We start from the raw sequence: 23,356 nt of genomic DNA on the forward strand, positions 1-23,356 counted from the left end.
TTGGCTGGCTAAATTGCGCCATGCCGAGCCCTATGATGCCATTAATGCACTTGCGTGGCCGTCTTATTCGCCCTTTTGCATGCACAATGCAAAAAAGCAAAATCAATAATAAAAAACCAACTAATTATAGACCGATAAGCCACAAGTGTCTTCTCCCCCCCTCTTTTTCTTTTGCCGTTGCGTTGCGTTGCGTTGATCCATGACTATCAAGCCTCCATTGAAACCCATCTCACTATAATGGAGACAAGTGCGTTTTATTAGTCTAAAACATCGCCATCGCCGACCTGTCACCATCCTTCGCTTCTTCGGCAGATGGCAGATGGCCAACGAAGCCTGGAGCCTAGAGAATAAAGAAGAAAAGAAAAGAAGAAGCAAAGAAAAAAAAAATAAACGGGGAAGAGTACCGTACACTCACTCACTCACACTCACTCACTTGACACTGGCAGACCCCCAGGGTTACCCACGGTAGGGATGATGGATGGGTCTCTTTTTTCTTGGCACTTTGTACCCTCGCCCTCTCTCATTCCCTCTTTCTCTCCCCCCCCCACCCGACCAAAACCCATTCCTCTTCATGATTCAGTCCCTAAAAGTCTTGGACTCTTGGCCGGCTCATCAGCGAAAGATGCGCCGTCCTCCGACGCTACCTGCAGCCCAAGTCACCGACCCCCGAACCCCCAGATTGCCCATACTCAATCCGGAGAATCCAACGCCACCTCCTTCCCCATCTCGCTTATACCGCCGAAGCGCTTCCCTCAAATGGGCCGGGAGGAGCTGGCCCCGGTGCGGATTGGGAGGCAATTTGGCCTTTATTTCGTTTTTGGCCGAAGTCGTCGTCAGCAGTGGTCCGCCTCTATCTATCATGCCCTGTGGCTTGACCACTCCGGGATAATGGTTCGTCGCGGTCGAACTGGACGCCGCCACAGCAGCAGCAGCTAAGGCCGCCTGGTCATGAGCTTCGGCCCATTCCGCCTGCACCGTTCGAGCCTTTTCGATAATCTCACCCGCAAACACCTTGGTAAATCCGTTAATCGTCGTCACCACACTAGCCGGCACCGATTGCGAGAGCGCATGATTGACAATTCTCCGTAGCGTCTCCTTTCGTAGCTTCGCCCGCTTGAACAGATCGTATCGCTCCGACTGCAGCGGATTAAACGCGTCCACGAGTAATCTGTTCGATCCAGCCGCCCACAACACACTGGTTAGCCCGGGATTCTTTTTCTTCCTGTAGTGTTTCACCCATCCTCTCGTGCTTTGTTCCTGTCCTCTCTCTCACTCCGACCATCACCACAAACCACCCCCCCCCGCCCCAAAACACCCAGGAACCGGGTAGAGGAGCCGAAAAAGAAAAACCGCCCAACCCAAACTGCGCAAGAGACCAAAACCACCAGCTGCAAGGTAGGGGAGGAAAAGGGTATAAACATACGCAAGATTCTTCTTCTCCGCCTCCGTATCCGTCGTCGTCCCCTCCTCCCTACCCAATAATTCCCCCTCATCATCAAAATCATCCTCCTCATCGGCATCATCCCCTCCTGCACCACCACCTCCCCCTGCCACCCCTCCGCCACCACCGGCCCTCACCGACGCGCCCTCCGCATCCACAGACCCCATCCGATCCATCATCATTCCCGCCCGTAGACTCCCCTCCTCGGCACGCAGCTCGCGCTCCTTCTCGGCCTTGCTCTTGCGCCCGCGCTTTTTGCCCTTGGCCGTGAGGAACACCCCGTCCGCGCTGGTGCCGCCCAGGCTGCCCGTGAAGCTGCCCGTGACGCTGCCGGCGTCGCTGTAGGCCCGCGACGACGCCACCGCGTCCGGGTCCATCGTGCTCGGGAACGAGGTCTGCCGGAGCGGGTGCATGCGCGCCCGCTTGGGGTTGAAGCCCGCCGCCGGCTGCGAGGCCGACGAGGAGATCGAGGGCCGCTTCAGTGGGTTCGTGGGCGGTGGAGAGGACATGATTTGGTTTAGTTTGGTTTGGTTTGTGCGTGGTGAGTAGGTAGGTGCGTGGTTTGGTGTTGGTTGCTGCTTCTGTGGCTGTTGCGGTTGCTGCTGTGTTCGCGGGAAAAGAAAAAGGTTTCGTTATGTGCAAAGTCTCAGTTGGCGACGGTCGCAGAGTCTGGTCCAGTCGCTGGAATTAGAGCCGCAGAATCGGATGGGTGTGTTTCATGGATGGATTTCATTAGTTATTCATGTGATAAAAAAAAAAAAAAAAGAAAAGAAAACTTCGTGCACGGATTGAGGGAGTAGGTGAGTGAGTGACATGCAGGTTGAGTGAAGGTCGAAGTGTTGCGACAGAAAGAAGTGACGGAAAGCCGACCTGCCCTTATCGGAGGGTCCCGCCCCCATTCGGCAACTCTGCCGACCCACGATGCGTACGCAATCCTCTTTTAGGGCCACTGCTTATTTCTACCTCACCTTTTCCTTACTTCTGACGTCGCAGACTACGATCGGTACATCATCTACTCATGAATCAAAGTATAGATAGTCATCATGTTCAAATTGGCGAGGGGAAACTCAAGGCCTAACGCACAGGTGGCACACCACCGCGCTCAACAGATATAGAGAACCCGATGGATTTGATGCTGGGAACACAACGAAACTCAAATCGCTAGAAGCACAGGCAAGCACAGATTACCGACACAAAATCAACTCACGGTAAGTCGGAATACACGTCAAAGCAAGAACACAATCTCCCGGTTCCACCACCAATTGCATCCCTCTTGACCTACACGGACACCTGGGTTCGCTATCAGACGCGCTCTTCTCCGAGCCTGGGGGCCCCCCCTTTCCAGTCAAGACGTTCGTAGTAGCGGAACACCAGGTCGTATCCGTCCAGGTCATGCACAATCCGGTCCACCCGCCGGTATCCCTCCACATGCTCCATCTTGGAGGTTCGGCGCAGCAGCTGTCGCTCAAAGTACTTGGCCTCTTTGATGCTGTCCCACTCGCCCTCAACCACGGGCAACTCGGGCTTGGCCTCGAACAGGGTCACGGTAAACCGGCCCGGCTTGAAGATGTTCACCACCTGTTGGATGATCCCCGCAGTGGTCTGGCCATTCTGCGAGTGAGGCACATTGGTCTCAAACGACGCATACGAGCACTGCGGCTCAGGCGTGACGTGCACCGTGAAGTAGTGAGTGCCAGTGGTCTGGTCGGGCGATGGGATCACACCGTTGGCCGAGAATCCGCAGGGAGTGAACAAGTAGGCGTCAATGCGGGACTCCGGGAATGTGGACTTCGGGTAAACATCAGACAGGCCGCACGACTCCGACACCACAGTACCCAAGGCGTGACCCTCGGTGGTCAGCTCCGGTGGCAGGATGCGGCTCCCGTCGGAGGAGGACACATCGTCCATGTCGGAGTTGTTGCTGAAGACATCCACTGGGTCATCATTGTCGGTTTCAAAGTTGCGGTACCGCTTCTCTGCCACTGCAGTAGCATGGTCCAGGTAGAACTGCTTCGCGTTCTCCTCCTCCAGGTCAGTCATCAGCACCTCCAAAGTCTCATCCATAGCCTCAGCTCCCGGGATGACAGCATGGCTGGGCACACTGAGAATCTTGGTCTCAGTCATCTCCTCGTCATCCGCCTTGGGACTCGCAGGAGGGGTGAGCATGGTGTTAGGCTCAGTCAGGTACAAGTACCAGTGCTCGCCGTTCATCTTGCCGATCATGTAGGCACTACCGTTCAGGAATAGTCGGTCCATGGTCCGAACCTCGTCTCTCCAGCTACGGTGAGGACCGCGCTGGCGATCCGGGAACAGGAAGTTCTTGCGACTGTAGAAAACGCGGTAGGGCGCCGCAGCAACGGAAATGCCACGCGAGGGCGCCGCAGCGCGCGGGAAGCCGCCAAACAGAGTGGCGATCTCGAGAATGCGGGGCAAGCCAGACAACAAGGTAGTGGTGCCACAAGTCTTGAGAATCAACTTGTGAGGCCAGACAAACATGCTGGACTCGGACAAGAGGTAAGCGTCCACATCCTCGGACGACACAATGGAGAGCACTTGGCAGTTGACGAGATCCAGCATATCCTTCCAGATTTCCTCGGGCACGGCCTTCAGGCCGGCGGGACCAGCAGATCCCAGCTCTTGGGCGGAAGGCGCAAACCAGACCTCAAGGAGCTTCTCGGGTCCTATGAACACATCAGCACCCCACTCCGCACGTGAAACCAGGAGTGACACCAGAAGAAGCCGGCTTACCTTCGAAAGCATTGGTGGAGTCAAGATCCTGGGTCGCTTCATGGTTGATCGTCAGCGACGGCGTCCCCATGAAAGAGGACGGCGACTGAGTGTAGTTCTTGGGGATCCCGATGTAAACCATCTTGGCGGAATCTGAATGCGACAGGAATAGAAGAGACGGCGGCGGAGCAAGTGATGGAGCAAGCGCGTGACTGGAAGTGTGGACCGTAGACAAAAGAGCCTAGGAAGCACTATCTGCTGCCCAGACGAACAGGGGGGCTATGTCCGTCTGAGAGAGTAGGCCCTGAATCGCAAGGGCGGAATTGGCGCTCAGCCGGAGAGGGGAAGGTTCCAAAAGAGCCTCGAGGGCTACTAGGGAGGGCGGAAGGAGAGGGAAAGGAGGAAAAAGCCTCTGGCGAAGGGAATGGTGACTATCAGGTGTCGACTCCCGTTCTGGAAGATTCCGATACCGTTCAAAGTATCGGGTCTAGCAGACGAGAGTATCTGCTTTTAGGATTTAAAGAGGGGGGAAGAAAACAGGTTGCGCAGGTGAAACGAGGTCGAGTGTTAATCGTGCTATCGAGGTCTGAAGAATCACAAGTCAGTCATGAGCAATCGGTTACACGGCGGTCTCTTCTGACGCAGAGGAAAGAACCGTGGAGGAAGGAGAGAAATGGACCACCTACTTTGCGGGCTTGGACAGATATCGCAGTAGATCCTTCGGGTTCATGGAAGGCGAAGCAAGAATTGAGCTTAAAACAGCACGGTGTCGCGAGAAGCCAGAATATCGGACATCTGCGAGACGACTTTTTGTTGCAATGCGATAGAACAGGCGAGGGGGGGGGGATGGAATAAGAGAAGATTGAGCAACCGGAATTGACTTTCAATGAGCAGTCAACGGTTGACAAGATATGTGATTTCACCAAACAAAACAGACCTCAACAAGGTGAGGAATGGGGAAGGAGGGGGGAGAAGAATTTAAACAGAGGGAAAAAGACGCGGACGTGAGGGGGGGCAAGAGAAGTTGATGCTTTTGAGTGATTATTATTCTGTGGGCCCGAAAAAAAGTTTCGTGGGGCGCGGAAGACCAATCTGGGTTGGGCTTTTGGCTACAGCGCAGAACCTGGCAAAAAAAAGGACCGGTCAGAGAAAGGAAACAAGTCGAACCGGGAATTGCAGGATAGAGGGAGAGAAAGAGGGGCAGGGGGGGGCATACGTAATTGGAGGGAGATGCAGGAACGGGCTTGAGAAGTCTAGATAAGGTATATTGTTGTAGGCTGGCAGACTCCTCAACAGCTGATTTGATCTGGTAGAAGGAGAAGAATGAGCAGGTGAGTGAGTGAGTGGTTTTTTGACGCCTGACCGTCAATCTAAGAAAAGTTCCAGGCGGGAGAGAACAGGGCCACAGGGCCAGAGCACTGCTGGCAGAAGGAAGAGTTACTGGATTCAGTAGGCGGTCAGTCCCCGCTCATTTCCCCCTCATGCTTATCTCAGCTGATCCTCCCTCTCTCAAGCAGTGACGTCGTGAAATTCAATCAATTCAATCGACTCAATCGGAAATGGCAGAAAGTCACATGGCAGGAATGACACCGTGGAACTCAGACTTAGTTGTAAGGTTAGGAATTTGGTCTAGACTATTCTTAGATTCTTACTTAGTATTATTCTGAGTTGTCACTCAGCCCCTCCCCCATCTTACTTACTTCCTTTCACCTGCCGCCTGGCACTTCATCCCTTTTTACTCTCTCCCTCACTTCTTCCCCATCTTCTTTTCACTCCTCAATTGAAGGTCATGCATGCGTTATTTCTTATCATTATCGACACCGCTAGAATGCCAGTACTAACTATGTATGTATGACTCCGTCCAGTCTGTGACAAAAAAAAAAGGGGGGTGGGGGGTAGAAAGGAAAACAAGAAAGAACAAGAACACCTATTTCCTTTTCCAAAACGCCATATCTTGCTGCAACAGAAGCAAACGAGAAGAAATACCGAATCATCCCATTCGGAGCGACAAAAGAGGGGTGACTGTATCCTAGAGCCCTAGTACCACCTTAGGTACTGTAGGGTTCAACCAGCCAACCCCTTCAAGCGTCGAGAATGGCCCGGGCGGTTTCCACCTCCCCCACGTCCTTGATCTTCGCCGCCAGAAAGTCACCCACTTTCCCACTCAGTCGCTCCCGCAGGTCTTCCGTGACTACGCCCCCGTGCCCATTGGTGAGGGCCGTGCGTCCTTCCCGCAACGTTGCCAGAACCCCCATCAAAACCATAAGAACTCTCTCGGCCTCCGGTCGCCGTGGGCTGTCCTCCGCCATTCCGTCCTTCAACAGGTTCCCGTAGGTCGGCAGGTTAGGCAGAATCAGAACCCGCACCGCCTCTGCACCGCCAACCGCATGAAGGCCAATGATGGCGCCGTAATGCGCCCCAAATGGCTTGGATGGATCCAAAAACGTCTTAAGGCATGAGCGAGCAAGTCGCGGCTTGAGCGTATGAGAGGAATGCGAGTACTTCTTGGCAATGAGACCCAGGAGCGATGCGGAGAGATCACGGAGGGCAAACTGCTCGGTCAGCTCAGCGCTGCCGCCCAGTTGTCGGGCGATCAGGCAGGTGAGAATGGGCGGGACAAGCGATGGGATCTGCCGATAGCTCATTAGCAACCTGGCGAAAGTAGTCCGTGGTGGTGTACTCACATAGGGGTCAACATATAGTGATTTGTTCTGCACGAGGGCCTCCGCCATGTGCATGACCTGCGTAAGGACAAAGATATCCTTCAGACCATGGGTCACCTTCTCGGAAATAAACTGAACAAAGTATGGGACCAGCTGGTGCAGTCCCGGGTCCTCTCGTAGGCTGGCATAGCCTGATGTGCGATATTCTTCGCTAGAATCGTCCAGGAAGGCGTTGCAGACTTTTTCGAAGTAGAGCTGGAGTTCCTTGGACAAGACATGCTTGACCAGCGGTTTGACGGCCACGTTGCCCCCTCCACTCATAGCCGCGAGCGTCGAGCTAGCATTCGGACCTTTAGACATCAATTCGAGGTTTCTCGAGTCGGCCGCGGTAGGGTTCTGAGGGATGGACGGTTGTACTCCTTCAACGGCGAGCCAGTGCGCTATGCTGCGTCAACAACGGTGGACCAAGCAGAAGACCGGGGATCCTTACCTGTAAACGAGATCTCTCGGGGCACTCTGGGTAACGGCGCGTTGATCAACTTTTCGAAGTCCACCTCCTCGTCCTCCACGTAGAACAGCGGTTGTCCAGGTCCCAACGACGCCTCCCCGAACCGTAAGGGTCGCGTGGATTCATATCCGTAGAGTGGCTCGACATCGAGCACGCGCAAGGCTTGCGCGATATCCTGTGTTGAGAGCAACGTCCGTCGACTGTGGCGCATGAATTTGAGGGCTTCTTCCAGGACCTGCGCGATGCGGTATTCGACGTCACGGGCAAGGTTCTCGGTCACATCGTTGTTGAGGTTGACGATCCCCACCGACTCGGCAACATCGCGGATGTTATCGGGGTTCCAGACCGACATGGCGATGGCGAAGGCGAAGGCGATGGTTGGACTGAGATGAAGCGGAGCGGAGGACGGTGCGGTAGAGGTCGTAGCAAAGGCGAAGGGCGTGTCGGAGGTTGGTGACGAAGGAGGTATTATTACAAGATGAGCAAACACAAGAAAGAGAACTCAATCCTCGATTGAAGGAATCATGAAAGTGAAAGGCGGTGTCAACACTCGTGTTGATCGAGCGCCCGGAGAATAGTTTGGACTGATGGAGGAGGGGGAGGAGGAGGACCGGAGATGCGACGCGGAAAGCCGAGCTGTTACTGTGAGCGGAGGAAGAGGAAGAGGAAAGCGGCAGGAAATTATTGTCCCGCCCTCACCCCGGGGATGCCTACTGCAGTGTTGCTATGCTATTATCCTCATTCAGGGCATGATGAACCACAATGAATCAATAGAACCAGTGATAGACCTCACTGCTGCATACTTCTTGTATTGTTTACAGGGCAGACCACAGCTCTTCTGCATCATGAATGGACACACTTGAAATCCTCCTATCTATATATCTATTTGTGCCTGAAGCTTCAGGCTGCACGTACAGTTTACTATTACACCGTGATACTCTGCAACCTCTACATAACTAAAAGCTTCCTGAAACCGTCCTGTTCACATCAGAAGAGCAGTCAATCAAAGTGATTGTAAAGTGTGTAAAGTGATTCGAATTGCTGTGATCTAGGCAGCGTACAATACTCTCCACTAGATTCCAGCCCAACTACTATAAAGTACACCATCTATACACATATACTACACCTCAAAGACCAACCTGACCACGCTGAATGTCACCACCAACCTTGAACCACAGTCCCAAAGGCCCAACCATCATGTCATCCATTCCACAAACCGAGCAACCCCTCAATACAGCCCCCCCCTCCCCCACCGAAGAACACAATCGTTCTCGTGTGAAAGACTACATCACCAACACCTTATCCAACCTCCTCACCGAACTCTGCTCCCCCGACGGCCACCCATCTATCACGATCAAGCCCCGGTCTACGAAAGTCTCCACACAGTTCATAAACCCGCAGACCGGGGCCCTGGAGACCCGTGCCTCTCAGGTATGCACCACATACACCTGGCCGGGGAAAGACTGCTACGAGGCTTGGAGGTTTAGTATGTTTCTTCCCCCCCTCCCTCCTTTCTCTACCGAATTCGATTGCTCTCCACGGAGTATAGGCTGTTAATGCAGGGTCTGCCCTTCAACCCAGCTGTCGCAATGCGAGTTCTAAGCGGGATCGCTGACGCGGTGGAAAAGGGAGTGGTGGTCTCGAAGCGGTATAGTCCCTTTACACCAGAGAACAAGTAGCCATCGAACAACAAGCTGACCACCGAGTCTCTATACTTCATCCCGAGAGCAGAGATATATATTACAACGACCCGGCGATATTTGGATCCCAGCGCATCGTCGACAGACTGGTCGATGACTTCGCGCATACGGTTGGTGTGGATAGAATCGCACTGAACGTGGTTTGTACTGTTTTCTATGATGCCACTGATATAGAAGAAGCTGCGTAGGAGAAATACACGAGCTGACCACAGCAACGGCTGAATGTCTAGGGCGCAGCAGCCAAGGGACTCGTCGTGGGATGTTTCCAATGGAGGATCCAAGACCAAGCGATGATTGACGATGTCCATTCCTTTAATCCGGTTGGCGCACACGATGAACGTTCGACCTGGGGACTTTGGCAGCTGACTTTCAGGCCGCCGTGCAGGACACCCTTGTCCCGAGACCGCAGGATATCCAGAGTCTGGAGGTTTCCGATATCGAGTGGGTGCTCATTCTGGAGAAAGAGGTAAAGTGTAGTCCGCCACTTTGACAAATATGTGGACTTTGGTATTGATCGCGAACACACAAACAGGCAGTGTACCGGCGCCTCGCGGGGATGAACTACCATGTCCGATCTACGGCGGGTCTGGGTATTCTGGTCACCGTGAGATCCCAGCCCTATCGCTGTTCTTCAGTTCCAAAAGGTTAACCTGCAACAGGGCAAAGGCTACCCTGACCTCAACACACGAGCCTTCGTTCGCCGGCTTTACGACGAAAGCAGGCACCGGCAAGCGAGCAAACGAATACGATTCTATGCACTCGTGGACGGCGATCCCGATGGGATGGCAATCATGTCGACGTACAAGTACGGGTCCCTGGCATATGCGCACGAGAACAGCGCCCTGAACTGCCCGGAGATTCAATGGCTTGGTCTCCGGACCTCGGACATCGTGGCAGGTGTGGACCCCTCGGGGAACGATGCCCTCCTCAGCTTAACCGAGAGAGACAGGAAGACGATCCTGGCTATGCTGTCCAATAATCCCGTGTGGGCGGTGGATGGTCCTGAGCAAGATGCACGCGCTGAGTTGCTGCAGATGCTGATGCTGAACGTCAAGGCGGAGATGCAGATCCTCTATGAAGGCGACGGGGGGCTCGTCCGATGGCTAGACCGCAGGATGACGCACTTCCCGTGAAGGAACATGTGTCACAGCTGTTTTGGGATGGTGGTACAAAAAGAACACAAACTTATCTGCACCCCCCACAAGGACATATATGCATTGATAAAGATATCAAGTCGGACCCTATAATCTGCATGTGAAGAAAGAAACTGGAACAAGAAAAAAAAGGAAGATCAAGAAAAGAAAAATTAACGAATGAGCGCACCACGAAACGCCAGCACCGGCACCAATGCACCCAAACAGGCTATGACACGCACTTCTCCCCGACAACCAGAACAAAAGAATGGTTTTATGCACATGTGCGACGAAGGGCGACCAGCCTTCTTATGTACTTTAGCCAGCCCGTGCTTGCTTGTTTTTCTCTTGTCTTGTGAAGTTTATAGCCCAAATAAGCATGGCCTCCCCCTAAGGCAGGCAGGCAAGATGATCACAACCCTAAGCCTTTCCGGACCTCATCACGGACCTTACGCTCGTACTCACTGCGTCGCTCACGCCACATCTTGGCCGCCTCGACATTCGCGGGGCTTTCGTCATTGGGCTCGGCGAGCATGCTCATCACGGAAATGAGGATCTTCTCCACGCTCTGGATGGGGGACCAGCGCTCCGAGGCGTGTTCGTAGTGGTTCGGGTCGTCACCGGGGGGGTGGAGGATGGAAATGCAGACGGTGCCGTTAGGGTACACTGTAACAATCACAGCCCACGTCAGTTTTTTTTAGCTCGCACATGTATGAAAACGTAGGGGCTTAGAGCGATAGAAACTAGAAATTGAGGTCAACAAAGTACTGACCATTGGGATGCCACACCCCACCGCCAACGAACTTCATAGTCGGCGGGCTCAGCGGATAATCCTTGGGAAACTTCAACTCGGCCGCGAACACGCCGCCCTCGAACGGGGTGCCCTCCGGACCTTGGATCAGGGCTTCCCAGTGGAACATGTCATCTTCCGTGACAGGGCCAGCGGTGATGCCATCCGGAGGGTTGGTGGACAGGTTCTTGTACTCGTGGAAGAGGCGCTTCTGTGCGACGGATGACATGATGGGCGGGACTGTGCGAGAGAAAAAGTGGCCCGACGAGAGATCTTTGAAGAGAATGTGGGTTAATTCTTGCTGTGCAGTACCAAGCAGGAATTTGGAGACAAAGTGGAATGTGCCCGTGGGACGATAAGAGCGAGGGTTTTGAGGGGGGGAAATGCGGAAGATGAGCTCCGGGTGCGGAGAGAATGGCCGGGAGTTGGTACCAGAGGGGGGCTTAATGTACCTTTTGGCAAAGAGGGGGGGGGAGGGGCAAAAGGGGCGGGACTGGAAGATTGGATACTGGAAAGGTGGGAAAGATGGGCAATTGGAGAAATGTGATTCAATTTCTTGGGATTTGCCACTATGATTAGGTATTGTCCATTCAAAGAAGATTCCAAGAATCCGATGAACGCATCCATTGATTGATGAGGGGGAGTGGAAAGTGGCTGCCTCAGGCTACAGATTCCGTCCTTATCGCCCCGGCCCTATTGAAACTGCTTATCGGCAATCATAGTCGAAATTCTCAGTAGAAAGACATGGTAGAAATTATACTCGATAGCCAGGGACAGAATCTGACTATATAGAGTGGTGACGCCTTCATTTTGCATCTGCATGTAAGCCACTAGCCTAGCGTTCCAAATCTCGTCAACACCCTTGTACGAGGAGAGCGTGGATAACTTGGAGTACTCAACTATACCAAGTGCTCGAGCGGTTCAGGAGAGCGGTTGAATCCAATGCTCTTTAATATGCTAATCGGTCCTAGTCGTCATCCAGATGACAGTCATTCTTGACCATCGGTTGTCAATGACTGACTAGCCTCTACACTGTGAACACCTTGACAACTTTCACTTCCAGGTGGTCGGTCTTCTCATAGCATGTTCTTTGGTTTGTCGAAGCTGTACCGGCTTAGCATGCCTTGTGACACGTTTGTAAGCCGCGAATCGGGACTCCATAATGCTGCTCAGAAGAAGTCCCAACTATCACCGTCACCCCCGTCGCCTCCATCATCTTCCTCATCCGCCCACGGGTCCTCTCTATGATCCGCGGGTTTCTCCTGTTGTTCATCTGCCCAGACGTCACCATATGGTCCCGTCTGACCTTGTGCCGGAGGTTGCTGACCCCCAGATGCAGCTTGAGAGTCGGGAGGGGAAGCTGGTGAAGTTCCTCCCATGCCCCGTGACATAGCGTCGTATCCCGCCATGGCACCGGCACCTGCTGCGCCTGCCATTGCACCATCAGCTAAGCCGCCGGCGGCCCCAGCCCCAGCCCTACCGACAGTACCTGCAGCAGCTTCTCCCACTGCCCCAGCAGCTCCAGCGGCCCCTGCCTCGCCAGCAACAGCCCCTCCTGCGGCGGCACCTCCCGCGGCAGCTCCCCCGGCGGCGGCCTCTCCGCCGAAACCAGGAAACCAGAGGGGCATGAAGCCAAAGCCGCCGGCGCCGCTATGGCGACTGAAGTAGTCAAAGTCGATGCTGACTGCAGTGGCCAGCATAACAGCACGCTGGTCTAGACTCATTGCAGTCACTGCGCGGGACTGTTCGGGAGTCTGCTCGCTAGGAGAGGCAGAGTCCATCCGCAAGGCATAAACACCAGTGTCCGTGAAAAACTCGCGGGCAAACCCGGCAAAGTTCCGGTTAACAGAGCCAATCAGCCGGCTGTCAGCAGAACGAAGAGCAAAGTCCCACGACAGGAAAGGCTCATCGACATACGCGAACTGATTATAGGCACCCGTTGCCTGACCACCCTGCGAAGACTGAACCAGCTGCATTTGCTGGGAGCTTGACAAGTCGGACTGTTCGAGTGGTAGTGTCTTCGTCCCCATGTCCAAGGCGGAATTGGGCGAATGGTGATATGTGAACAGGTTGTACTTGCGACGTAACGGAGCCCATTGTTGCTGGGCTTCTCCGATAACTCGCATGTCCTCGAAACCGAGGGACGAAAGGCGGGCATTCGAATCACCGGAGGCTTGAGCTAGTGAGTTCGCGGGATTGGTCTGCAGTGCCGTGGACGTAGAATGGGCACTCTTGGCCACCTCGAGAGGGTCGTAGACACGGATACGGGAGTTGATCCATGAGAATGGGCGGTGGAACTAGATTGCTGTATTAGCACTCGAGCTGAATAGCTTCCATCATGTTAGACTCACCCGCAACACCTCGTTCTCATGTTTGTCAAAGACGTGCGTGACGAAGCTTCGGTGTGTATTGAACCACTGTCGTGCCATCATGTTTCCCATGCCTTTCTCTTGCTCTGCCATGAAACCGATATGGTTTCCATTGGCATCCATAACAACATATTTGTTGGCTTGTTCAAACCCGCTGCGAACAAGAGAGCAAACGTTAGCCTCTATCGACTCGTACAGCGGGAGAAGACACTCACATCAAGACATTCATCAACTCTAGCTGGCGCTGGACAACCAGGCCCGAATTCGCCAGGATGGAAGTTGCCGGGTGGCTCTCTTTGATCACTCCATGAGGATCCTCGGGGATGTGAACGGGGGCAAGTAGAGTGTTTTGAGAGGGGTCGTAGTGGGGATTTGGTGAGTCGGAAGGAGGTTGTTGTTGTTGTTGTTGTTGTGGATCTGTGGATTGTGATGATGGCACATCTCGTCTGAGGGGTTCTGGTCTGCGAATTGAATTGCGAGGGCCACGAGGATTAACTCGTCCGCGATTGAGTGAACTGGCGAATGCCCGGCCGGGCGTTCGGAAGCATCGCGCATGCGATGGTCGGAGTATGGCACTCCACATCTTGCAATAAGTAAGACCAGTGCTCCTAGAGTAGGTAGAGGACCAATATATGTTTATGGAAGAATATCGTGTGAAGCGGCGCGTAGAGTTGAGTGATAGTTAGATTGTGGAAAGAGAAATTCATGGATGGCGGCGTTGATGACGGAGGTGTTGGCCTCAGGCCCGTATCGGCGGCTATAGATCGTTATCAGTTCGCCGCGTTTCTACAGAGTACTGTAACATGAAAGCTTGATTCTACATTTACATGAGTAGCATAGATAGCACTTTTAGGAAATTAACCTGGTTGCAAGTGATTAAATCCAAGGCATTCTCGTTGTGTTGGAACAATGCACTTGCGCCTGAGTCCTCAAAATACGCATTTTACCCACTTGTCAATCCTCGCTAGATTGTCTCGCAAACGATGTACATTATGCGCCAGCAGCAACCCCAAGAGCCTATATTATTTCTGAGTCAAAACAGTTGGATACGCCATCATAGTGAACTATCCTGAGCACCTATTTTCCTGTACTGACATAGAGCTGGGGAGACATATATATTGCATTAATGCCATAGAGCATTTGAGGCAGAGTTGTTGAAGGGGTATCGATGGCCATATCGCGCAGTGATTAGACGTTCGCTCTCATCCAGCCAAAATGCTCCCTGGAAGTCAAACAAAGCAGACTACGAGAACCTATTCTCAATCTGCAAAAGGTCCCAGTACATACTCCGTAGCCGTCGCGTAGCCTAACAGAATGCAGTAATCCACCAATATCCCGCATAAAATCACAAAAGACCCTTGCGCGCCAGTTCGACCTTGCGCGCAGCTTCGCCGGCTTTAAACCCTCCCTTAGAGACGCAGACAGCACTCCCTTCTCCTAGCTCAATCTTCTCTTCGACATCGGGATGCGGGCATGGACAGTGGTGGGGAAAGTGAACGCATGCTAGGGTTCCGGGGCACAGGTAGCGATCGCAGTGAGCTGAAGTTGGAGAACAAGTCACGTTAGCTCTAATCTGCAAAAAGACAGTCGGCATCCGCAAGCTCACCTGACTCCCACTGATTCTGATACCGAGAGCTATCGCTAGGGACATTTTGCGGAGCCTGATGTTGATGGCCGCCGCCGCCGCCAAACATATGCTCGAAGAATTGGAATTGGGCGTGGGCGACAGACGCCAGGAGGAGAAGGAGCCCCAAAGATTTGATCCAGCCGAGCATTTTGAACGGATGTATTTCCTTCGTCAAGTTGCAAGGCAATGAAAGTCCGCTAGAAATCGTGCAAGCGGGATGTCATTAACACCGTATAGATCCAGACGGCCAGTTGGCCCCTTCGATGACAGCACGTGACCACTCAACCATGCCAAGCCTTTTCTCATCCCGCAAAAAAAAGGAAGCCGCCGGTCTGGATAGCTTCATTTTCCCCTTCACTACGCCAGAGGAAAAACCAGGCTGCGGTCGTCTCTCTTCCCGCTACTACACGCAATGTTTCAACCTCGTGGAGTTCTGGCGCCCTTCCGGGCTCTAGAACGAGCCATTGCGCCCTCCACCCTTCGCGTCGCCTCGTACTCGACCTCGATCTTCTCCTCCCGACCCATCCTCAACTCCGCCCTCACAAACCCCTCCTCCTTATCGTCCACGACATTACCAAGAAGCAACAACACCACCCGCCTCCTCCCGCCCACCACGTCCTCCCTCCTCACTCTCCTCAGCCAGCAACAAATTCGTCACGCCTCGCACGCCTCCCAGGGAACCGCGAATAGACACTCGCGCGATCCGGCCGGCAAGCGTCTGGGCGCGAAGCGCTCCGCGGGCGAGTACGTGGTGCCGGGATGCATCATCTTCAAGCAGCGGGGCACGAAGTGGTACCCTGGCGAGAACTGCGGCATGGGGCGGGACCACACGATCTACAGCATGCAGTCCGGCTACGTGAGGTACTACCTGGACCCGGAGCGGCACCCGGACCGCAAGTTCATCGGCGTGGTCTTCGAGAAGGACGGCAAGCTGCCCACGCCGCGCAACGCGCCCACCCGCCGCCGCCTCGGCCGCGTCGCCGTGCGCTTCGATCCCGCCGACCTGCCCACCAACAACCAGAAGCAGTCCGACCTGGTGGCCGAGGTCACCGCGGAGGGGACGACGGTCGGGGACGTGCCCGCCGTCGATGCCGAGGCCGGCCTGCGCTTCCGCCCCGGCTACATGTACCGTGAGGCGAACTGGCAGATCGGTCGGGCCGCGGAGAAGGCCGGCATCATGGCCCTGCCCCATCGTCGCAAGAACCGCTGGCTGGCGTGGCGCAAGAGGACGGCCAAGGCTGAGCGCGTGGCCCAGATGAAGAGCTTGAAGGGCTCCAAAAAGTCCGCTAAGAAGGCGAAGAAATAGACGGAATTTGGGGAATCCCAGGCCGTTGGGTCTTCTTCTTTCTTTTTTGGGAGAGCCGGCTTTTGGACTCGATCTTGTAATTGATAGGGTCTTATAGTCTACTCTCGCCTTTCTTGCTCGCTCGGCCGCTTTGCTTGCTCTATGTCCGTGATGTGATTTACTCGGTCCGTGGCATGCAGTGAATTTCTTTTTCTTTCTTCTCGTTCTCGTCTCTGGCATTTGCGTACAGTCATGGGGTTTATTTATATCGGGTGTTTGCTTGTCCATTTCCATTTTCATGTACTATAAGATAAGATGTCTCCAGTATGTCCCTGTTTCCGCCTACATGTGCGAATAGAACACTTCTCCAAGTGGCTCAAGAGCAATTGTCGTGTTTTTATTATCGATATAGTGGATTGCGCAGCTAAATTCTCACAAGAAGGGTATATGCACATAAACACTTCTAACATCCCGCAGAAGAGAAAGTTTTATCACGGGCCCGAACCACAAAAGAACCCCGAAATGCGCCCAAAGCGAAGTGTCCAAACCCCCCTATCCCTGAAAGCCCCGAGAATTAGTAGCCAACGCAATTGGAGATGCCATATCTAGTCATAGTACATGCCACAAGACACCCATCTATCACTCACTGGTCGAACAGTCGACCCAGAATCAAGCTCTGGCAGACGAACTCATTCCCCACAATCCTGACATTCGTGCTCAGTCCAAGATCATCGCCGGTTACCGACTCCATGAGCTTGGTGGTCCGCTTCCGTTTCCGCGAGGTAGAGCAAGAGCCAGACACTCCAGCCGAGCTCAAGGCCATCGCTCTCGCAGACGGCTTGTCATCGTCATCGATGTAGATCCAATCCCAGCTGCGCTTGCGGACGTGCCCCTCCTCCGTCTGTGCGTTCAGGATGGCTCGAGCAGACTTCAGGTCTGAGACACGCTCGATCCGCGACGCCCCGAGAGCATAGGTGAGGAACAGGTAGGCCTTGCGTCGCTCCTCGTCGATGCGACCACTGCGTCCTGTGACTAGAAGAACGGACTGCCCGTTCAGGAGATTTGGTCTTCCTGCGATGATCTCCGAGAGTCGTGCCTCGGTGGCCAGGTACGGCGTAAGGATTCGTGACTTGGTTGCTCCGTTGAGGTATGTTGATTCCCCGGCAGGGAGGAGGTATATCTCCCAGTCGATGACCCGCCCTCGTGCGACGCAGTCTTCAACCCAGCGGTCTGAGAGACATGGGAGGTTGAGTGCTAGAGCTTGCATGTATTTCGATCGTCGAGAATGTCTGTCCGCGATCAAGCAGGCAAAGCCTACGTCTGCGGCGCTGCTGCTGAGCTTGAGGAGGTCATGCTGTGTATTTGATTCAGTGGGTGGCTGCTTGGTGGGAGTGGCGACGGGGGCGTTCAGCGGTAGATCAAAGAGCTCGTTGAATCCATCTTCTAAGATGCGCCCGTCGTTTTCTAGTATCAGTTTTACCACGCGAGCCTTGGCGTCGTTGTTGTCGCCAAAAGAGACCGCGAAGACCATTCCGGCGAACAGACCATTTGAGAAGCGGATGCTGCGTGACAGGCGCGCGCCAGGAGAGGAGATAGGCGTGGAAAGTTTCTCCGATGGTGTTGGAGCGCCGCGCTCGAGAAACACTGGCTCGGAGATATAGGTGAAGGAGCGATCTTTGAGTTGGTTCCACAGAATCGTGTCGAGGTAAATTTTTGAGATTGGCACTTCAATGAGGCTCTCAGCGACGGGCAAACCGGCATTAGGAAGACTCTTGCGCTGCTTTGGGCCTACCATCACAGCTGAATAGCCATAAATATCCGTCATGGGAATCACCCCGTTCGCGGCGCCCTGTTCAATCTCGTCTATGCTCAGCTTGCGGACAAAGCTCCGAATAACATGCGTGACCTTGGGCACGTTCGGCATGTCAACTTTGACGGCATCGCCGGGACGAAGTTCCAATCTCTTGATAGCTCCCATCGGAATGTCCACAGGTGCACTGTCTTCAAATTTTACCCGATACCGAGACTGCGACGTTCCGAATGGCTTGCCAAAACACGTCGCCGGATAGTACGCACGCTTTGTTCCACACCAGGGAGCGAAGACCTGGTTTGCTGCGACTGGGACTTTCTCAGTCAAAGACGGCATGGCCGGTCCGATTGGTGGCATACTACCTGTGGCAGGACTGCCCGTGGGCGACGTCTCTATCGGATTTTGAATCGTGATATCGCTGCGTGGCTCCTCAGGCACAGGGCTGATTGTTTGGCGTTGCTGCGCAATCCCCGACCGCTCCTTGCTGGGTGACCTGCCTCGCTTAGTCTCTACAGGCCTTTGTCGATTCAACGGTCGTGGACGAGGCAGCAATCGTGTCCTGTTTTTGCGCGAAACGAAGGTTCGCGGAGGAGAATCGTCCATATCCCACACACTGTCCGCCCTCCGAGGAGGTCTAGAGCGTCTCTGGTAAGCCTTCGCTGCTTTACTCTGCAAAATTTCCTGCTGTGCGTCCGGCTGCATGCCCATTTGCACCTCAGTCACAGTTCTCGTTGTCGCAGTTTCAACAAGATCATGAGAAACAGATTGGGGAGGTACAACACGACTGGAAAGGTGAGGAGTCCCTGGAAGAATAGGATCAGAAACAATCACACCCTGTCCGTCGTTGCCTCGGCGTTTCTTCCTCGGCGAGTCTTGATGCCTGGCAACTGCAGCACTGAACTCCCAATCATCGGCTGACATAATATCAATGTCTGGGTTGAAAGCTCCATTCCCTCCTTTCGGTGAGGCATCAGCAGCAATCTCCGTAAGTGCCCTCCGTTGCCGCCCACTCGGGCTTGAAAGAAGCTTCGAAATTGAGGTCAGGGATGGCTTCAATGGCGAGGTGCTGTTTAAGACAACCTGATGCGAATGCGATGCCCGTTCATGTGCGACCTGATATACCGGCGGCAGATCATCATCTTCCTGATCCGCTGTCTCATGATTGTTCATGTCGTTGGGCCATCCTTGGTTTCCCAGTCGGTTGGGACTAGTCTCTGGAATGCTGGTCGTTGGCACCGCATCCGCAAAGTCCATAGGGGGAACCGGTGTTTCAGCTACGCGAGAGGGCATCGACGATGATTTACCCCGGAGATCAAAGGTTGAAGGCTTGTCACCTACAACTCTGGGCTGCTGAGACACTGTATTACTCAAATCTAGTAAGCTGCCCTCTGGGGCCTGCGTGGCTTTCGGTGTGGGAGAGCGCTGGGGGCCGCCGGATATCGATCCGCCAACATTCATGCCCTGGACTTCACCCAGCTCGAACGACAGTCCAAGGCGACGCGATTCCGCGGGCGGGGAAGATTGCATGCGGGCTTGCTTCGTGGGCGAGGAAATGATCCTGTCAATGTCCGATGTAGGATCTATCTGAACCTGAGAATCCGGACAATGTGATGTTCTTCGGCTGCGATTCGTCTCGACTTCTGCGTCGGCTTCCCTCTGCCTGGGAGAGCGCTGAGAATCTTTGACAATTGATATCTGTGACGACCTGCCAAGCTCATAGGGCTCATCCAAGTGGGTGATATTGCGAGCTAAATGTGGTTGAAGCTGTTGCTTTTCTGGGCTTCCGTGAGCTGGCGAAGTGCTACCATCAAAGGCGAGGACTTGCGAAAGACGATCATGTGCGCTAGTGGTGGCGGCAACAGGAGTCGCTGCTAGATCAAGACAGTTTTCTTTGTCTTCCTCTGTCAGAGAAATATGCTCCGCGGATGGTGGAATGGACTGACCCCTATGGTCTTCTTGCTCTTGTTCAGTCTCTTCTTCGCTCGAGCCTCCCCGCTGCGGAACAATAGAATCTGAGGCAGCCCTCTGCTCACCATCATTCTCTGCAACAGATTCATCGTTCCAGACTTGCAGACCCAAGTCCCCTTGTGGTGACAACGAACCCTTGCTAGCTTGTCTGCTTCGGGTACCCTCTGACCGGGCAGGTGCCGTAAGACCTGCAAGCTGGGGTGCTATATCCTCGTCTATCGTACGGTGCCGCTTCATGCGTTCGACAAAGCTAGGCTCCTTGCCAAAGTCGTCATCACTTGGGTCACCGGGGACCACATGATCCGCCGAACGAGTCATCCTCTCATACAACAGTTTATCACGATTCGCCTGAGATTCCTGCATAGAAATATAGTTGAGCTTGTGCGCTGAAGAGTCTCGCGGGAAGGTTGCCGCCATACGATCGTATGGGGATGACAGATTTGCAGCGAGAGGGTGTTTCTGAATCGGGATGTTGGGTGAGGGCCGGTCCGATACAAGGTCAGAATGTTGCTGGCGATTGACTAGCGGGGAGGAAGGCGCCTGGGTAGCTCTGAACACTTGGCTCAAAGCCATGATTCCACCACTCGACCCAATATCTGTCGCAAGAGGGTTCCGTGAGACAGTGGGCGAAATGGTAGCAAGGCCGTCTGAATGAGCTCGCTTCACAGCAGTCGCAGGAGTCTTCAGCACGAATCGCTGTGATTCGGGAAACAGATTTGATTGATAGTGCGCGGGCGATGACTCCCCTAGTTTGGAGCTGCTCCGGTCATCGTTATCGTCAATGTTAACCAGTTCTGCATTAACATTGTCGTAACCCGCCAATAGGTCGAGATGACCGCTGTCTCCCTCATGCAGGGTCATAAGTGTAGCTTGATCCCCCATATTACTGTCATGGTTCATAACAGGACCTTCTTCCTGGTTTTTGCGAATGATCTCATCGTACACCCGCTGGGAGATCAACTGTGTATCCGACGGGAGCGTTTCTGCGGAGCCCATCTTACCCAGCTGAGTTGCCGCGCGGCTGCTGGGGCGGTCTTCGAAAGAGGGTAGCTTTGGTGAGCTCACGCTGGCGCCATTTTGTGCTAGACTGGATGACGAAGTCGTTGACACAGGTTCGGAGGGTTTCTGCGCACACTCTTTGTCGTCAGTCGGCAATTGCTGTTGAAGTCCTTGTTGACCGTTGTCTTGATCATTCAATACAGAATTCTCTGCCATTAATTGCGACTGTATGGATTCCTTTCAGATCGCCCAGAATCAATCGAGTTAGTCCAATGCGGAGACTGGATCAGAGACGCCGCCGCCACTGAAGTGGTCACTCACCTGGCCCAACGCGACGCGCTGCAGCCTCGCGATGTCGATGCTATCTTCTTGGGTCTCCATAGTCCCGTACACTCCGTAGAATTTGGGCTTTCTGATGAGTATTATCACATCGTTCCCATTCCCCGGTCCAAAGGTTTAAGGAACGTGGCGCCGAGGCTGCATTGATGAGCTGGACAGTTGAAGTCGATGACATCCAAATCACTGCGCTCCGGAACGACAAAACGCGAGACGCGTAGATCACGTGACATGCTATCAATTTTACCGTTTTAAGTCTAGGCCATGCTGATGCTGGTTGTACGAGTAGTCAAGGCAAAGATCAGATATACATAAACAGAGCATGATTTTCATCACACTGGGCTATTATACATGATTACTTAAGTGGGATAGGAAGTACAACATGAGCCAGAGTGGAGCTAAAGGAGGTATTCATCCAACACCAGGTCACTACCCAGTTATTATGGTGATACAAGACGAAGGAAAGGAAGCACACAGGTCAGTCGCGAGTACGGTTAGGCACCCATCTGCGTATCACCATCTCTCGAACTTGGTAACGAGCAAGCAGTCTCCCAATATCAGTCTCGGATGGCTCGTCCAGATCGTACGGGGCTGGCGGTGGCACTTCCACATAGCAAACCACCAAGCTCTTCTTCACTTGGGCTTGCACACGGTTGACGCAATGCAGCCACCACCAGCTGCGGGACACTTGCTTTTTGCAGTGCTTTCGGCGCTCCTCCGTCTCTGACCAGTAGGAATCAATGTAGGAAGGAATGACCACGACCGCAAACTCAGCATGTGAGAAGACCGGGCCACGATTGTAGAGAAGATAATCGACCCCGAACTTCACACCGGATCGCACGACCCATCCTAGTGACCGGAAATGGTGGTACACGACGTAAGAGATCAGGAAAGTGTCGTCGGGCTTCATTTCCGAGGATGGACCACGGGGTGGGAAGTCGGCATGCTGGCAGAACAGGGGGAGTAAAGTCGAGGTCGTCATGACGGCCTCGCGTGTGTCGTCCAGAATCGTCAGGGCACCAAGTCCATAGGCGAGAAAGAAGGCTTCCTCGTTTGACAGGTGAAGATGCTCTTCGTTCTGCAAGACGGGCTCCTCTTCTGCGCCGCCAGCCTTGTCTTCCTCTGCTATCACCTCTGGAAGCTGCAAGATAGCCGAATCGGAGATGAATTCCTTTGCCTGCACTACCGGGGAAAATCGAACGGTCTTGCCGCTACCATTGGAGAGCTGCTCTCCGGGGGTATTAAGAGGCGGCACTTCGCCGTTCTGTGCGAGTGAACGCTGCGAGTCCAACAGCCTTGCTTCTTTAGCTTTTCTCAGTGAAAACTTCTCTGCCGATGTGTCTGCGGACGGCGATTGAGAGGGCTGCTCGACAGACAAATTGTCGCCTTGCCGGGCGGCTGCTTCAGCCTTCAGTCGTTCTTGAATGGCCAGCTTCTCCATGCGAGCTCGATCCATCTTCAATTCGCGACGTTCTGTCCGGCGCTGCCGGGTGACCTCCTCACTCGTAGTTCCACCGAGCAATCCGCGCCGCTTCTTCTCTCGCTCCAACCAGCTCGGTTCACTCCGACTGAGATTGCCCTTGCCAAAGAAGCCCATCTCCCAGAGAGCTCGGATGGCCTTCGGGTCCGTGACATGGACAGATGATGTCGCAGAGTCAAAATAAGCCGTGTAGACATGCTGTTGGGGTGGTGCAATGAGGTATGTCAAGTAGGACAGCAGCACACTGACAATCGACAATGGATTATGAGGGATCAGAGGCGGCAAAGGATGGACATCAACGGGGAAAGGGAAGCGGTGGATAAGTTTGTAGTTGGGCCGCGGCGGTCGCGAACGACGAGCAGGCGATGCATTTTTCTGGGACTCGGTCTTGATACTAGCAGGGCCAGAGCTAGCACCGGGAGAAGAGTTAGGAACAGGAGAGGATGAAGAAGCCATCTTGTACGTATGAATTAAGATTGATTGATTGATGAGTCTCGATAGATTGATTCTAACTACTGAT

General features: G+C 53.9%; 8 protein-coding genes across 8 annotated transcripts; 2 read left to right on the plus strand and 6 right to left on the minus strand.

Annotated features, from left to right (window-relative positions):
* Positions 1-123: 123 nt before the first annotated feature.
* BO82DRAFT_317238 (transcription initiation factor TFIID subunit 11 family protein) lies at positions 124-2,216 on the minus strand. The gene is made up of 2 exons (XM_025632603.1): positions 1,424-2,216; positions 124-1,168 (listed from the first exon to the last, which is right to left on the minus strand). Exons 1-2 carry the CDS (start codon positions 1,948-1,950, stop codon positions 613-615), a joined length of 1,083 nt encoding a protein of 360 aa, XP_025488746.1. The 5' UTR covers positions 1,951-2,216; the 3' UTR covers positions 124-612.
* A 527-nt stretch (positions 2,217-2,743) lies between these two features.
* On the minus strand, positions 2,744-7,691 carry BO82DRAFT_377177 (S-adenosylmethionine decarboxylase; the record flags this gene model as incomplete). The annotated part of the gene is made up of 6 exons (XM_025637565.1): positions 2,744-4,122; positions 4,615-4,672; positions 5,292-5,474; positions 6,283-6,798; positions 6,853-7,271; positions 7,322-7,691. 6 exons carry the CDS (start codon positions 7,689-7,691, stop codon positions 2,744-2,746), a joined length of 2,925 nt encoding a protein of 974 aa, XP_025488747.1.
* Positions 7,692-8,536: 845 nt separating this feature from the next.
* On the plus strand, positions 8,537-10,172 carry BO82DRAFT_385827 (putative meiosis-specific topoisomerase Spo11; the record flags this gene model as incomplete). Its single annotated transcript, XM_025638207.1, has 7 exons — positions 8,537-8,825; positions 8,921-8,987; positions 9,071-9,179; positions 9,270-9,300; positions 9,402-9,505; positions 9,572-9,643; positions 9,699-10,172. The coding sequence occupies 7 exons, from the start codon at positions 8,537-8,539 to the stop codon at positions 10,170-10,172; spliced, it is 1,146 nt and encodes a 381-aa protein (XP_025488748.1).
* Positions 10,173-10,210: 38 nt separating this feature from the next.
* Positions 10,211-11,449, minus strand: BO82DRAFT_155431 (E2 ubiquitin-conjugating protein UBC7). The gene is made up of 2 exons (XM_025630198.1): positions 10,945-11,449; positions 10,211-10,838 (listed from the first exon to the last, which is right to left on the minus strand). Exons 1-2 carry the CDS (start codon positions 11,189-11,191, stop codon positions 10,585-10,587), a joined length of 501 nt encoding a protein of 166 aa, XP_025488749.1. The 5' UTR covers positions 11,192-11,449; the 3' UTR covers positions 10,211-10,584.
* A 682-nt stretch (positions 11,450-12,131) lies between these two features.
* BO82DRAFT_377180 (scramblase family protein) lies at positions 12,132-13,914 on the minus strand (the record flags this gene model as incomplete). Its single annotated transcript, XM_025637566.1, has 3 exons — positions 12,132-13,259; positions 13,314-13,485; positions 13,547-13,914. The coding sequence occupies 3 exons, from the start codon at positions 13,912-13,914 to the stop codon at positions 12,132-12,134; spliced, it is 1,668 nt and encodes a 555-aa protein (XP_025488750.1).
* A 413-nt stretch (positions 13,915-14,327) lies between these two features.
* Positions 14,328-15,165, minus strand: lcl2. The gene is made up of 2 exons (XM_025638748.1): positions 14,938-15,165; positions 14,328-14,870 (listed from the first exon to the last, which is right to left on the minus strand). The coding sequence occupies exons 1-2, from the start codon at positions 15,104-15,106 to the stop codon at positions 14,677-14,679; spliced, it is 363 nt and encodes a 120-aa protein (XP_025488751.1). The 5' UTR covers positions 15,107-15,165; the 3' UTR covers positions 14,328-14,676.
* A 148-nt stretch (positions 15,166-15,313) lies between these two features.
* BO82DRAFT_357270 (mitochondrial 54S ribosomal protein bL27m) lies at positions 15,314-16,685 on the plus strand. Its single transcript, XM_025635975.1, has one exon. The coding sequence runs from the start codon at positions 15,371-15,373 to the stop codon at positions 16,262-16,264; it is 894 nt and encodes a 297-aa protein (XP_025488752.1). The 5' UTR covers positions 15,314-15,370; the 3' UTR covers positions 16,265-16,685.
* A 201-nt stretch (positions 16,686-16,886) lies between these two features.
* Positions 16,887-23,292, minus strand: BO82DRAFT_367620 (uncharacterized protein; the record flags this gene model as incomplete). The annotated part of the gene is made up of 3 exons (XM_025637085.1): positions 16,887-21,179; positions 21,342-21,432; positions 21,944-23,292. The coding sequence occupies 3 exons, from the start codon at positions 23,290-23,292 to the stop codon at positions 16,887-16,889; spliced, it is 5,733 nt and encodes a 1,910-aa protein (XP_025488753.1).
* Between the last annotated feature and the right edge of the window lie 64 nt (positions 23,293-23,356).

This window comes from Aspergillus uvarum, assembly GCF_003184745.1.
Source record: "Aspergillus uvarum CBS 121591 unplaced genomic scaffold BO82scaffold_55, whole genome shotgun sequence".
Lineage (NCBI taxonomy): Eukaryota > Fungi > Ascomycota > Eurotiomycetes > Eurotiales > Aspergillaceae > Aspergillus > Aspergillus uvarum.

Coding starts and splice junctions, on each gene's coding strand:
- BO82DRAFT_317238 (XM_025632603.1), bottom strand. CDS start 1,950: ATGTCCTCTCCACCGCCCACGAACCCACTGAAGCGGCCCTCGATCTCC. Junction 1,169..1,423: donor GCGGAGAAGAAGAATCTTGC/GTATGTTTATAC, acceptor TGGATCGAACAG/ATTACTCGTGGACGCGTTTA.
- BO82DRAFT_155431 (XM_025630198.1), bottom strand. CDS start 11,191: ATGTCATCCGTCGCACAGAAGCGCCTCTTCCACGAGTACAAGAACCTG. Junction 10,839..10,944: donor TGGGGTGTGGCATCCCAATG/GTCAGTACTTTG, acceptor TGATTGTTACAG/TGTACCCTAACGGCACCGTC.
- lcl2 (XM_025638748.1), bottom strand. CDS start 15,106: ATGCTCGGCTGGATCAAATCTTTGGGGCTCCTTCTCCTCCTGGCGTCT. Junction 14,871..14,937: donor TCAGAATCAGTGGGAGTCAG/GTGAGCTTGCGG, acceptor CTCCAACTTCAG/CTCACTGCGATCGCTACCTG.
- BO82DRAFT_357270 (XM_025635975.1), top strand. CDS start 15,371: ATGTTTCAACCTCGTGGAGTTCTGGCGCCCTTCCGGGCTCTAGAACGA.